Below are 12,109 nucleotides of genomic sequence, written 5' to 3'. Positions count from 1 at the left end.
TATTTGTGGATGACATGATACTCTATGTAGAAGACCCCAAAAGCTCCACTTCTAGATGTGATAACCAAACTCAGTAGTGTAGCTGGATACAAAGACAACACTCAAATATAAATAGCCTTCCTGTATACAAATAAAAAACTCAATGAGATTAGAGAAACAACCTATTTCACAATAGCATCCAAAAAAATGAAGTACCTAGGAATCAATCTAATAGAGAAAAACATTGAGGATATGCTCAGTTTAATCCTCAAGGGGGATAAAACAGAAAATGAAAAAAAAAAAAGATTTAAACTATAACACCAGAGAATCTGACAGTCCTATAGTCATGGAAGACAAGACAGATGAAAAGTGAAAATGAGTAACTCCCAGACGACGACAGGCATGGTGGCACTCACGAGGCTGTGACAGGAGTGTCATGAATTTGAGATTTGAAACTAGTTTGGGCATCATAGCCAGACTCTGCTACAAACATACATGCACAGGTACACACACAAGGAAGAATTGTAAGAAATACATACTTTATAGAATCACTAAAGGAGAAGTCTTTTTATTTTTTGAGACAAGGTCCCCTATGGAGCCCCGGCTGACCTTGAACTCAAGATTCTCCAGCCTCAGCCTTCCATGGGCTGGGATTACAGGCATGCATCATTACAACCAGATGGAGAACTCCCTTCTCTAAAACAGACCACAAACAATATCCTTTTTCTTCTCTACACCAGGGAGGCTGCTAAGCATATGCCAAAGCCAGGCATAACTCATTTTTAGACAGATTCTGGCTTCACAGCCCAGGCTGGCTGTGGGTTTATTAGAGGTGGGAGGAGGAAGAGTGGCAGAAAGGGAGATGCCACATCTTCTGGGCTGAAATGCCACCTCTCCCTGCCTCCAGAGCCTTCCCATGTATATACCATCACGCAGTAGCTGCTCCTCCCAGGACTTTCAGTATATTCCAGACAGAGCTTCTCAAGAGATTCCATAAAGAATATTTATTAGTCATTTTAATTTAAAAAAATAAGCCCACAATTTCTGGGCAATAACCTAACACACAGTGAAAACTAGCATGAGAGACTCGGTTACACACCTGCTGCCATGCAGTGGCTCCCCAAGAGCAACAGCTCTGTGGGACCTGCACACTACCCCACACTGCCTCCCTTTCTGCAGGCATCCCTGCTGAAAGGAGGAAACTGAGGCACAGAGGTATAGGGGCCAGCCTGAGGTTAGACTGCCAGGAGATGAACACAAGAATCGAGCTGGAAGTCACAAGTTCCACAGGAAATGCGGCCCCAGGAAACATTTCTGTGGCCAAAAGGCAGCATGCAGGATCCAGCACACTCTACTACCATGCCCAGCCCTCCTCATGGAAAGCCAGCTGCATAGCCTCGTGCACATCATTCACCACGTGGGCCGCCTGCAGGAGCCCCGGACTGCAGCCGAAATCCCGGTGGCCATGGAACGGTAGCTCCCCAGACCCAGGCTCCCCAGGACGGTACACGCCGGTGCGCACCAGGATGGAAGTACAGCTCTGGGTGGCGGAGGGTGGCTGCTTCTGTAGGCCGCCAGCCCCTTGCTGCTCTGCCCGCACACCACGCTCTGCCATCTGCAGGTACTGGTGGAACAGGTTGGCCCCATAGACATCAGACATAGGATTATCACTGGCAAGGGAAACGGAGAGAGAAACCCAAATGCAGTGTTAAAAGGCAAAGCGGAGAATAATGTGAGGGGGTAAAAGCATGGTTCGGACATAGGGAATGGAGAGAGTGAGAGCTGAAGAGGGAGGGTGGACAGGGTGAGGAGACGGGTGCATACCCAACAGCATACAGCTTCTGGATGGGGGTGGTCCAGCCCCGCCTCTCCGCCTGCTGCCTGATCAGCTCCTCTGCATACTGATAGGTGAGCAGGCTGGGTTTGCCCATCAGGCCCTCATATCGCAGTTCCTTTCCGGTCATTTTCCGGTAGATAGCTTCCAGGCAAAGAAGAAAGGTGCCGTGGCCAAACCTGCCCAAGGGGAAAGCCTGGCAGCTCAGCCTCTAGGCCCCAGCCAGGCACACCAACCTCTCACTACAAAGTGTGCGGCTGAGAGATAAGTGAGACCCCTGCTGGGGAGGCTGGACAGGACTGAGCACTGCTCTAGCACAGGAGATGGTGCATTGTACTCATGATTCCTAGAAAGCCTGTGGGATGGAAACTAACACATCCAGAAATTGAGGCATAGCAAGATTCAGCACGATTCACTTGCCCATAGTGGTAGAGGTAAGATTACAATCCAGGCAGCTTAAATTTTATTTAGATATGCAGCAGGCTACTGGTTGCCATGTTCCCCTTCTCTGTTATTGCCAATTTTCAGCTGATCATATTGCAGAAAGTACATTCCCCGCCTTCCCTGAAGCTAGGTGTGACCATATAACTAAACTAGCATTAAATAGTCAATGAAAGCAAAGGGCTGGGGTAAACTTACAAAACAGCTTTAAAATTGGGGGGTGGGGTGTGCTCTTCTTTGTGCTCCTCTATTCTTTCCTGCCACTTGGAATGCTAATATGATGGCTGGCATCCAGGTAGCCACTTTGGATTATGTAGGGAAGGACTACAGGCTGCGCCAAGGGAAGACAGAAAAGACTTTGTCCCAGTACAGCATTCTCCCAACTTCTTTCACATGACAAAAAAATTCTATCTTATTTAAAACATTTTTGTTTTGGGATTTTTTTTTTTTTTTTTTTGTACCAGGGATTGAATTTGGAACCTTGCACTTGTGAGGCAGGCAGTGGTACCACTGAGCTAAATCCCCAGCCTTGTTTTGGGCTTTCATCCGTGGTTGCTAAACCAAATTCTAATTGATCCCGTGCTATATATTAGTTACACTTCAATCTCATTTATATAAAGAATTCTGAAGGGAAAAAATGCTGCATGCCTGTAGTCCCAGCACTCAGGAGGCCGAGACAGGAAGATCATTAGAAATTCGAGGCCATTCCAGAGGGATTTAGCTCAGTGGTTCCACCACTTGCCTCACAAGCGCAAGGACCCAAGTTCGATCCCCAGTAACAAAAAAAAATAGAAAGACAGAGAGAAAGAAAGAAAGATGGATGGATTAATTTTGCCTGTTGGCTTTGCTTTTTTTTTTCCAGGATTGGGAACTAAATCCAGAGCTTTCACACTGAACTACAACCCTGCATTTTTGATTTAGCTCAGTGGTTCCACCACTTGCCTCACAAGCGCAAGGACCCAAGTTCGATCCCCAGTAACAAAAAAAAATAGAAAGACAGAGAGAAAGAAAGAAAGATGGATGGATTAATTTTGCCTGTTGGCTTTGCTTTTTTTTTTCCAGGATTGGGAACTAAATCCAGAGCTTTCACACTGAACTACAACCCTGCATTTTTGTTTTGCTTTGCTTCTGAGACAGCATCTATCTCACCAATCTGCCCAGACTGGGCTCAAACTTGTGATCCTCCTGCCTTGGCCTCCCCGAAGGACTGAGATTATAGGCATGCACCACCATACCTTCCTCTCAATCACTGAATAAAAATTAATCCTGTCTGGTGTATAAAGCTCTGTCACCAGCTATCTAGTGCCATCTAAAAACTGTCCTTTGGAAAAAACACCAAAACCGAGCTCTGGAAATACACTTTAAAAGTGACAAGGGAAACACCATATGCTGCTTGCTTTCTGTGGAGCTCCTCAGTCCCAGGACTTGCAGCAGTCCTGGCCCCGACACCTGGTGCTGACCAACCATTTATACAGCCCAGTGGCAAGTGAGAAGAGCAGGACTCCAGCCCTGCTGCTCAGAACAGCCACAGGACAGTGCAGCCATCACTGGCCTCACAGTAAGGCTTTCTGAGCACCAGAAAAAGGGCTACCTAGCAGCCAGAGAAGGAAAGAAGAAAGATGTCTTCAGAGTGAGCAGAGTGCCCAGGCTTACTCAACACCCACATGCCTGACCAGGCCTTGGTCCATGGCTCTGTCCCACCATCAGAACAATCCTGGCTGCCCCTGCCCCTATATCTCACACGTAAATGCAAAGAAGCAAGAAAAGCAATGTTGGCTAGGGATTTAGCTCAGTGGTTCCACCACGTGCCTCGCAAACTCAAGGTCCCGAGTCTGATCCTCAGTACCAGAAAAAAAAAAAAGAAAGAAAAGCAATGTCACAGGGAGTAAGGAAAGAGAGAGGTGAGTAACATGCACTGACACTCCTCACCCACTGTCCTTAAAAGTGTGTTAAGATTATGGAGCACAGGTGGTGTGTGTTAAAAATCACTTCCACACCCAGCACTCGGGAGGCTGAGGCAGGAGGATCATTGTGAGTTTGAGACCAGCCTGAGCTACATAGTGAGTTCCAGGTCAGTCTCAACTACCTAGTGAAACCCTGTCTCAAAAAACCAAAAAAAAAAAAAAAAATCATCTCCACAACCCAGCATGGTGACACATGCCTGTAATCCTAGTACTCAGGAGGCTGAGGCAGGAGGATCACTTCCACACATCTTTGTGCTCAGCAGCCTGTAGTTTCAGGTCAGTAATGAATGGTTGAAGAGATGGTCGAAAACCTTTCCAGAGGCCCAGTTACTGTGACAACTATAGGGCCCAGTTAGGTAGTCACCAGCCCCCAAGCATCAGAATGACAGTGACAAACTGCTCCCAGGACTGGTCATGCAGCAGCTTGAAGCAGGCCACTATGGCCAGGGCTGGGGACCCTATGTCCTCACCTGGGCATCTTGGCCTCAGCCATCCAAAGAAGATCCATGTTGCTGGCCAGGACAGGGAGGTGTGGATAGGGTGCTGTTGCCAGGCCAGTGCCAGGGTTCCCATCGCTGAGGAGCACATCCACGATCAGCTGCAGGCTGGTCTCCCAGCGGACTGGCTCCCCGAGGAGGAGCACACCTAAAAGAGCAAAGGGGTAAGGGGTGAGGGTACTCACCTGCCCTTTGTGGCAGGCCCAGGAGGCTGTGGAGACAGGCTGGTGCAATCCACCTAGAACGCCTCCCTATGCTGCTTACACACAGGCAAGGCTGCCTTCCCAAAGCTCAGGGCACAGGAAGAGGGTCCCGACAGCCCAGTCTTCTGGCACTGAAGAACTGAACCAAGAAACGCAAGCTGCCCACTGCTTCCTCCTGTTGACTGGGGCTCTGCCCACCACGCTCCTTACCCCACGAGCTCTTTGCAGGGGGGCTCTCTCACTAGCCACTTCTCTCAGGGACCCAGAGACCAGCATACCCAATGGCCAAGGACTGACAGCCCTGACCCTGACAGTGTTCCCACAGGACAGTGGCAGTGATTTCCCTTCTCTAACCTCACTCTCCACAACACCTACTTATGGTGCTGCAAGGGTAAAAGTGAGATCTAGCAAACACTTCCCCCAGTGCCAGACACACAGCCAGCAGGCAGGAAGCAATAGCTGCAGTGTCACCCATAAGACTGGGGAACTGAAGCTCATCCGTGGCTCTCAACAGTGCAGTGGTAACCTGGGGAGGTGTATTCGAAAGGGAGGACGCAGGCACTGGGAATGTAATTCAATGCTACAGTGCTTGCCTGGTATGTACAAGGCCTGGGTTCCATCCCCACTGCCACCAAAAAAAGAGGAGGAGGAAGAGGCTATGTATCTATAGAGGAGGCTATATAGAAAAGTGATACACCTAGTAGGTGAGGAAGTCCTGTACAATCAAAACTGTTCCGCACCTTAAGAGTATCTGAATGTCTCACCTGGTATTCATGTAGCTGGACAACCTGGTCAATCTACGTGAGCTAATTCCATTTCACACAATATCACAAAGGAATTTTTAATTTTCATGAAGTACCTTTGTATACTTTTAATAAACACTAATTTTTCTTAAAATGCAAGGATCATTTGCAGGATTATCAGAAGACCGTTTTTCTTAAAACTTTACTAAGAGTTGTTTTCTAGCATGGACAATCCCTTCACCAACGGCAATGCTGAGCTGGGTATGGTGGCACACGCCTGTAATCTCAGCACTTGGGAGGCTGAGGCAAGAGGATCGCTGTGAGTTCGAGACCAGCCTGGGCTACATAGTGAGTTCCAGGACAGTCTCAACTATGTAGTGAGACCCTGTCTCAAAAAAACAAAACAAAACAAACAAACAAACAAAAAAAGGCAACACGATGCCCCAGCAACACCCTGCATCACCAGTATAAACATACAGCACATACAGCTAGAACATTCACAGTGAGTCTGTGTTTAGTGCAATCATTCACTTTTGGATAATTATTAAATATCAAAACACTGTAATCTTTTGTTATTGTTTTTTTTGAGACAAGATCTTGTTATATAGTCCAGGCTGGCTTTGAGCTCACAAGTAGCCCAGGATGGCCTTAAACATGCAATGATCCTCATGCCTTCCAGGAGCGGAGAATACAGCCTTGCACCCCACACCTGGCAAAACTTTAACTTACTACAACTTTTCCTTTTATTTTACCCTATTACAGTTAAGGTTTCATATCTGACTACTTCTTAAAATGTATTTATGGAAAAGTTTCATCACCCATGAATTTCAATTCAGGATAGTAAAGAGGAAATTACATTTTTGTTGTACAAAGAAGAACTGGCTTTAATAAAGTTGAGAAACACTGGAGTGAATTGTGTCTTGGTACTTTTCAACCTATAAGCCTCGAAGCTTACAATTTTTCCACCTAACAAGGTGAGCAACACGGGAAAGGAAAGAAATAGCAAACATTCCCCAGGTGGCAAGTGGCAGATCCAGGACCAGAGCCCAGATGCTGTTCTGTGCAATGTTACCCTACCAGGCCAGGGGCAAACAGTCAGACTACACCAGCCCGACAGCCAGGAAGGAGGAAGAAAAAGACCCTCCACTCACACAGGAAGAAGGTCTTTTACCTTCAATGGTGGGGAAGTCACTCCTCAGAAGGGGCTGTCAAGAGACAAAGAGGGTGTCAACCAACAGTCATCATCTGGAAAAGCCCAGAGAAGCTCGTCTCCAGAGTGAGGAGGAAAGGGACCTTCCCCAAAGACCACCCCCATCCAGCCCCAGGCAAGGAAAAGCTGCACAGGACCAAGGAAGAAGATTCACAAACAACAGCCAAGTGGTCTCAGCATGAGGTGAGGGACAGCACACTAAAGAGAGAGGAAGCAAGACATGAGCCAAACAAGACTCTAGAGCCAGCCAGGCATGGTGGTACACGCCAGGAGTCCTAGTATTAGGGAGGCTGAGGCAGGAGGATTGCCCTGAGTTTGAGGCCAGCCTGTGCTACATAGTGAGACCCTTTCTCAAAAAAACAGACATAAAAAAGTCTCCAGAGCCAGTGAGCTACAGGTAGTCCCCGGTGAGAAGACTCCAACAAGAACTGGTGGACTGTCCACCTGACAGCAGTTAGCAGGCAGAACCTTTACTTTACTGGCCTCTTGGGGTTCATCCTACCCCAGCCACTGCAGCCTTGGCTCTTCCACCACACAGTTCTGTGACCTGGGCTATGTCACTTCCCTGTGTGGGGCTCAGGCCTGAGTGGCTCTGAGTCTCTTCCTACTCTAAATTCTGGTTCTCCACAGACAGAAAGGTCTCGGAGAAGGGAACACATTCTACAGCTGGGAAACTCTGGAGAAGATAATATCTTATAAATAAATGAATGTGTGCCTGTTTATAGCTGCATTTCATTACGCGACTGAAAACAGAAGTTTCACGGTGTATATAAAGCTCACCTGAGGATATGGTTCAAGGACCCCTCAGGACACAAGAAATCATGGGCTAGGGGTGTAGCTCAGGATACCACATCTACCTAGTATGTGCAAAACCCTGGTTGCAGCCCCAGCACTACAGAGAGAAATCAAGCCAAAGTTTTGATATGAGCAGAACCAAAAAACACATGGGCAGAAGCACCAGTGCTCCATTACCAGCGAGCCACCTCTCCTAAGGGCAGCTCCCTGGACTGTGCTTCAGTAAACAGCTGTGGAGCAGTGAGTACTTTAGCAAAGGTTAACAATTCTCCAGAGGTACACAGAGGAAAGTGGTCTGGTATATACAAACCAGTTAGAGGACATGTGGAGACCCGAAAGAGGTTCCCAGCTCATTACAAACAACCCAGAAAGGCACGGGCTAGGAGTCTGCCACTCTTTCCTATCTAGAGAACAATCTCTGGCCAGATACATCTCTCCACAGCAGCCACACTCAAAAGCACAGATAAAGCACAGCTCTCAGCAGAAGGTTGGCAAAGTCAGCAAGGGAAGCCAGCAGAATGGACAGGACAGAAGTAAACAGAGACCCCAGAGAGACTTGGAGGGTGACATGACCCAACCTGCACGCCTCGTTACCGTGGCTGTCGGCCGCCGCTCGAGATCCACCATGTCCAGCACAGGGAAGGCTGTCCGCAGCTCCTCCACAGTAACTACATTCCGGAAGCACAGGCTGAAGCAAGATCAGGAAGCAAAGCTGGACAGTTCTGAGGAAGATGCCTTTCTGAACACACCAGAGCATAAGCAAGGGGACACAGACAGTTCTCCTAGTCACACGAGGAACATAGGATGCCAGACATCCTACAGGATGGGTGCCGAGAGGCAGGCCACAACAGCATGGGCTGTGTGATCAGACAATGCCAAGCAACCCTTCGGCACCTGCCAGGGTGCAATGGTGCATGGATCTGTGCTCATATGGCAGACAACATGCCCAGAGCACATCCAGACTTGCACAGACTTGCACTCCACGAACAGCGCTGGTGCTGAGTGTGGTGCTCAGAGGATACCTCAGTGGCTGAGAGCCTAGTAGTCTCGGGGGAGTCAGACAGCAGCTACAATCTGCAGGACAACTCAGCAGAGGCCAATAGATGGCCAAGCCAGTGAGGTCTTTCTCTTGTAAGACCTGCCTCCATCTTCCACCCCGCAGTTCCAACCTGCAGTCCTACCTGGACCTGGTTGCGATGACTCTCCAAACACATTTCCCCAAATGAGGGTGCAGATCACACCTCAGCGGTGAAGCCTCCCCAATACCACAGTAAGTATGCCCTGAGAACTCCTGGCCTGCCTGCTCCTCTGTCCTCTAACTCCCACCTGCCCCATTCCAACCTCTCATCTTGCCTGCCGAGAAACCTAGGCCATCTCCTGGGGCACAGCCATAACCCTCCATGGGGCCCCAGGCCACACCTGCCAGACAGTCACTCCCCTGGAGAACCTACCCCATGCTTTGTAGCCTGAAGTCATTTGCCATCTTGTTCTTTTTCCCTTGTGGTTCTGGGGATGAAATTCAGGGCCTCCCAAATGCTAGGCATACACTCTGCCACAGAGCTGCAGCCCCAGCCCATCACATGCAATGATAAATATCCTTTTACTGCTCATGGGTGACTCCTCTTACTCAAGTATGGGCCCCTGACAAAGTCACAATCCTAATGCCCCTTCCTCGGTCTCCTGTCCCCTTTAGCCATGCAGCACAGCATAATGGCAAGGAGGCACCCAACACAAAGGAACAGGCTGCTGAGAACAGGTACCATGTCCTCTGCTTCCTGATGCACACTCGCCAAACAGGAGCTCCCTGCTCAGTACTAAATGATGAGCTGACTGAGCGCCCTGACGAAGAGGGCTGGAACAGTGTTCCCCAAAGCTAATTACAGAATCACCTGGAGAGTTGTCTGTTTTTTAAAATGCAGCTTCATGGGTTGGGGCAGAGTGCTTGCCTAGAATGCACAAGGCCTTGTTCCATCCCCACAACAGTTTCTTGATGCCCACCCTAGCCCTAGTGAATCAAGATTCTCCAACCAGGGGTAAGGCACAAGACTCTGCACTTAAATCTCTGCAGAAGACTTGGTGTGGACTGACTTTCCAGAGCTACCAGACATGAGGCTGCCCTCAGTGGGAGCCTCCTCCTGCCCCAAGAGCCCACCCATACACTCCTTCACCCTGAGCCCAGACACTGCACCACAGTCCCCATCAGCCACGCAGGGAGGGCCTGTCCTCTCCATCAAGAAGACCGAAAGGATACGCTCGGGCATTCTCCACCACGGGTCCCTGCCCAGACACCAGCATCCACTTGTCATGGTACTGTGAAAAGAGCTTCATGGGGCTGTGAGAGAGAATGACCTGGTCTGGCTCCACCTGCAGGGAAAACCACAAGACAGAGGACAGCAGAGAAACACAGAGTTGAGAAAAAACAATGTAGAGACAGGTGGCAGGCTTTTACCTGAGAAAGAAAAACTGCTCAGAAAATGAAGGGGAAAAAGCCATCTCTGGCAGCTGACACTCAAAAAATACTCAACATGTGTAAGAGGACTGCTTCTTTTGGTTCTTGCCACACGAAACGAGAACAGAAATAGCATGAGAAGTGAAGTCTGGCCAGTGTTAGGCTTACTGATGCCCCTCTAGATCTCTCAGCCCCCAACATGGAGACCTCTGATTCACACGCATTTTCCTTATCAGTCACAGAAATATGCCTCCCACTTTGGCTACCTGTTTTCAAATCTACTCAAGCTCTTTAACATTTATACTTACTCCAACAATTTTGACTCAGAACGCTCTGAAACCTGCTCCTGGAAACCACAGCAGGGAGCCAATTCTATTCCTTTACTCTGTCCTAAACCTCAAGCAGAGTCACTGAAATAATCAGCCACTTTACTGGCTCTCTTGGCTCCACAGGACTCCTTCCAAAAACTAGTCACTCTTAAACTAGAACACATCTGTGTGAACTGCTTTCAGACAGCCCTTCTGCCGATGCCCACCACTCATCCACACAACACATGGGCTGTGACTGCACAGTCCCACCCAGATGTGTGGACTCAGGGGACAACAATCCCAAAGACACAACCCTCGTGGCCAGAAGAAAAGAAGGGGATATGACAAAGTAAACCTGCCAAATACAAGGACAGGACTTTTGTGCTCACTCAATTACATGTGTGTGCATGTGTGTGTGTGTGTGCGCACGCGCACGCCTGTGTCTAAGACCTTACTGATGAGGCTCAGCTTGAATGGGCAGGATTGAAAGATTTCCACTGGCCACAACTGAGGGCTTACTGACACTGTACCCCAACCATGGGAAGGGAGGCAGAACTGGAGTTGGGGTTCCAAATGGAACCATCTCTGGGTTTCCATACCTCTGCTTGTCTCCTTACCTTGCACCCCAGCAGGTCTGACAGCTCCTGGGCTTTTCTGTGTTGTAAGATGTTCCCAGCATTTGTGACAAAAACCACAGGCACCCGCAACTGGCCCTGAGTGTTCGTCAGCCTGTGAAATGCTTCCAGAGCAGCTGGTATGACTTTGTGGCCCCGCACCAGCACTCCATCAATGTCCAACAGGAACCCAAAGGTAGGCGGGCTCTGCACAGAGAGAGCAGAGATTCATCAGTGCATGAGACAAGAGCCCAAAAGGAGAAGAGAAACTGTCATCCTCAGGTCACTCAGGATCTAGGAGAAACTAAAAAATGAAGGCACATGGGCCAGGGATTTAGCTCAGTGGTTCCACCGCCTGCCCTGCAAGTGCAAGGACCCAAGTTTGATCTCCAGTACCAAAAAAAAAAAAAAAAAAAAAAAACGCACAGTCCTTCCCCTCTTCTTTCTGCTAGGACTCAAACCCAAGCCCTATACAAACAAGCCAGGCAAGCACTCTACCCCTGAGCTATAAGACACAGTATTGCTTTCTTTTGGGGTGGGGGTACCGTAGATCAAACTCAGGGTCTTAAGCTTACAAGGCAGGTGGCAGAAACACTGGGCTAAATCCCCAGCCCAAGACACAGTATTTCTGAATGCCCAAATCTGTATTTAACAAAGAATTGTTCTTTTTCATATTCCTTTAAGCACATTAAGTAAATGCAAAGGAATTGAAACTATCCCATGCATATTATCAGACCACAGTGCAATAAAATTGGAAATCAACGGCAAAAGAAATCACAAAAACTTCATAAACATATGGAAATTAAATAACACCCTCCTGAACAACCAATGGATCACAGATGAAATTATAGAAGAAATAAAAGACAGTTTCTACAATTGAAAACAATAATGACAATATAACATACTGGAACATATGGGATACAAAGAAAGCAGTGCTATGACAGAAATTTCTCTAACAGGAAAACAGAGCAGGATCAAATAAATAACCTAATGTTGAACCTCAAGTTTCTAGAAAAAGAAGAGCAAGTCAAGCCCATATTTAAGCATCTGACTTCTTTGCTAAAACATATAC

The 12,109-nt window shown here is 48.2% G+C and overlaps 1 protein-coding gene across 1 annotated transcript in view; it reads right to left on the bottom strand.

Annotated features, from left to right (window-relative positions):
- Positions 1–582: 582 nt before the first annotated feature.
- Positions 583–12,109, bottom strand: part of Hdhd5 (haloacid dehalogenase like hydrolase domain containing 5) — a 25,827-nt gene continuing 14,300 nt past the window's right edge. The window contains exons 5-11 of the mRNA XM_019208416.2: positions 11,041–11,244; positions 9,918–10,030; positions 8,261–8,354; positions 6,833–6,866; positions 4,689–4,863; positions 1,804–1,992; positions 583–1,649 (exon numbers count right to left, since the gene is read on the bottom strand). Of these exons, the coding sequence (XP_019063961.1) occupies positions 1,334–1,649; positions 1,804–1,992; positions 4,689–4,863; positions 6,833–6,866; positions 8,261–8,354; positions 9,918–10,030; positions 11,041–11,244 (1,125 nt within the window). The 3' untranslated portion in view covers positions 583–1,333. The remainder of the gene's footprint in view (positions 1,650–1,803; positions 1,993–4,688; positions 4,864–6,832; positions 6,867–8,260; positions 8,355–9,917; positions 10,031–11,040; positions 11,245–12,109) is intronic.

Source organism: Fukomys damarensis, unplaced genomic scaffold (genome assembly GCF_012274545.1).
Source record: "Fukomys damarensis isolate Sample0158 unplaced genomic scaffold, DMR_v1.0_HiC HiC_scaffold_5, whole genome shotgun sequence".
NCBI lineage: Eukaryota > Metazoa > Chordata > Mammalia > Rodentia > Bathyergidae > Fukomys > Fukomys damarensis.
The sequence above is the reverse complement of the archived record's forward strand: the minus strand, read 5'-3'. Positions and strand labels throughout refer to the sequence as shown.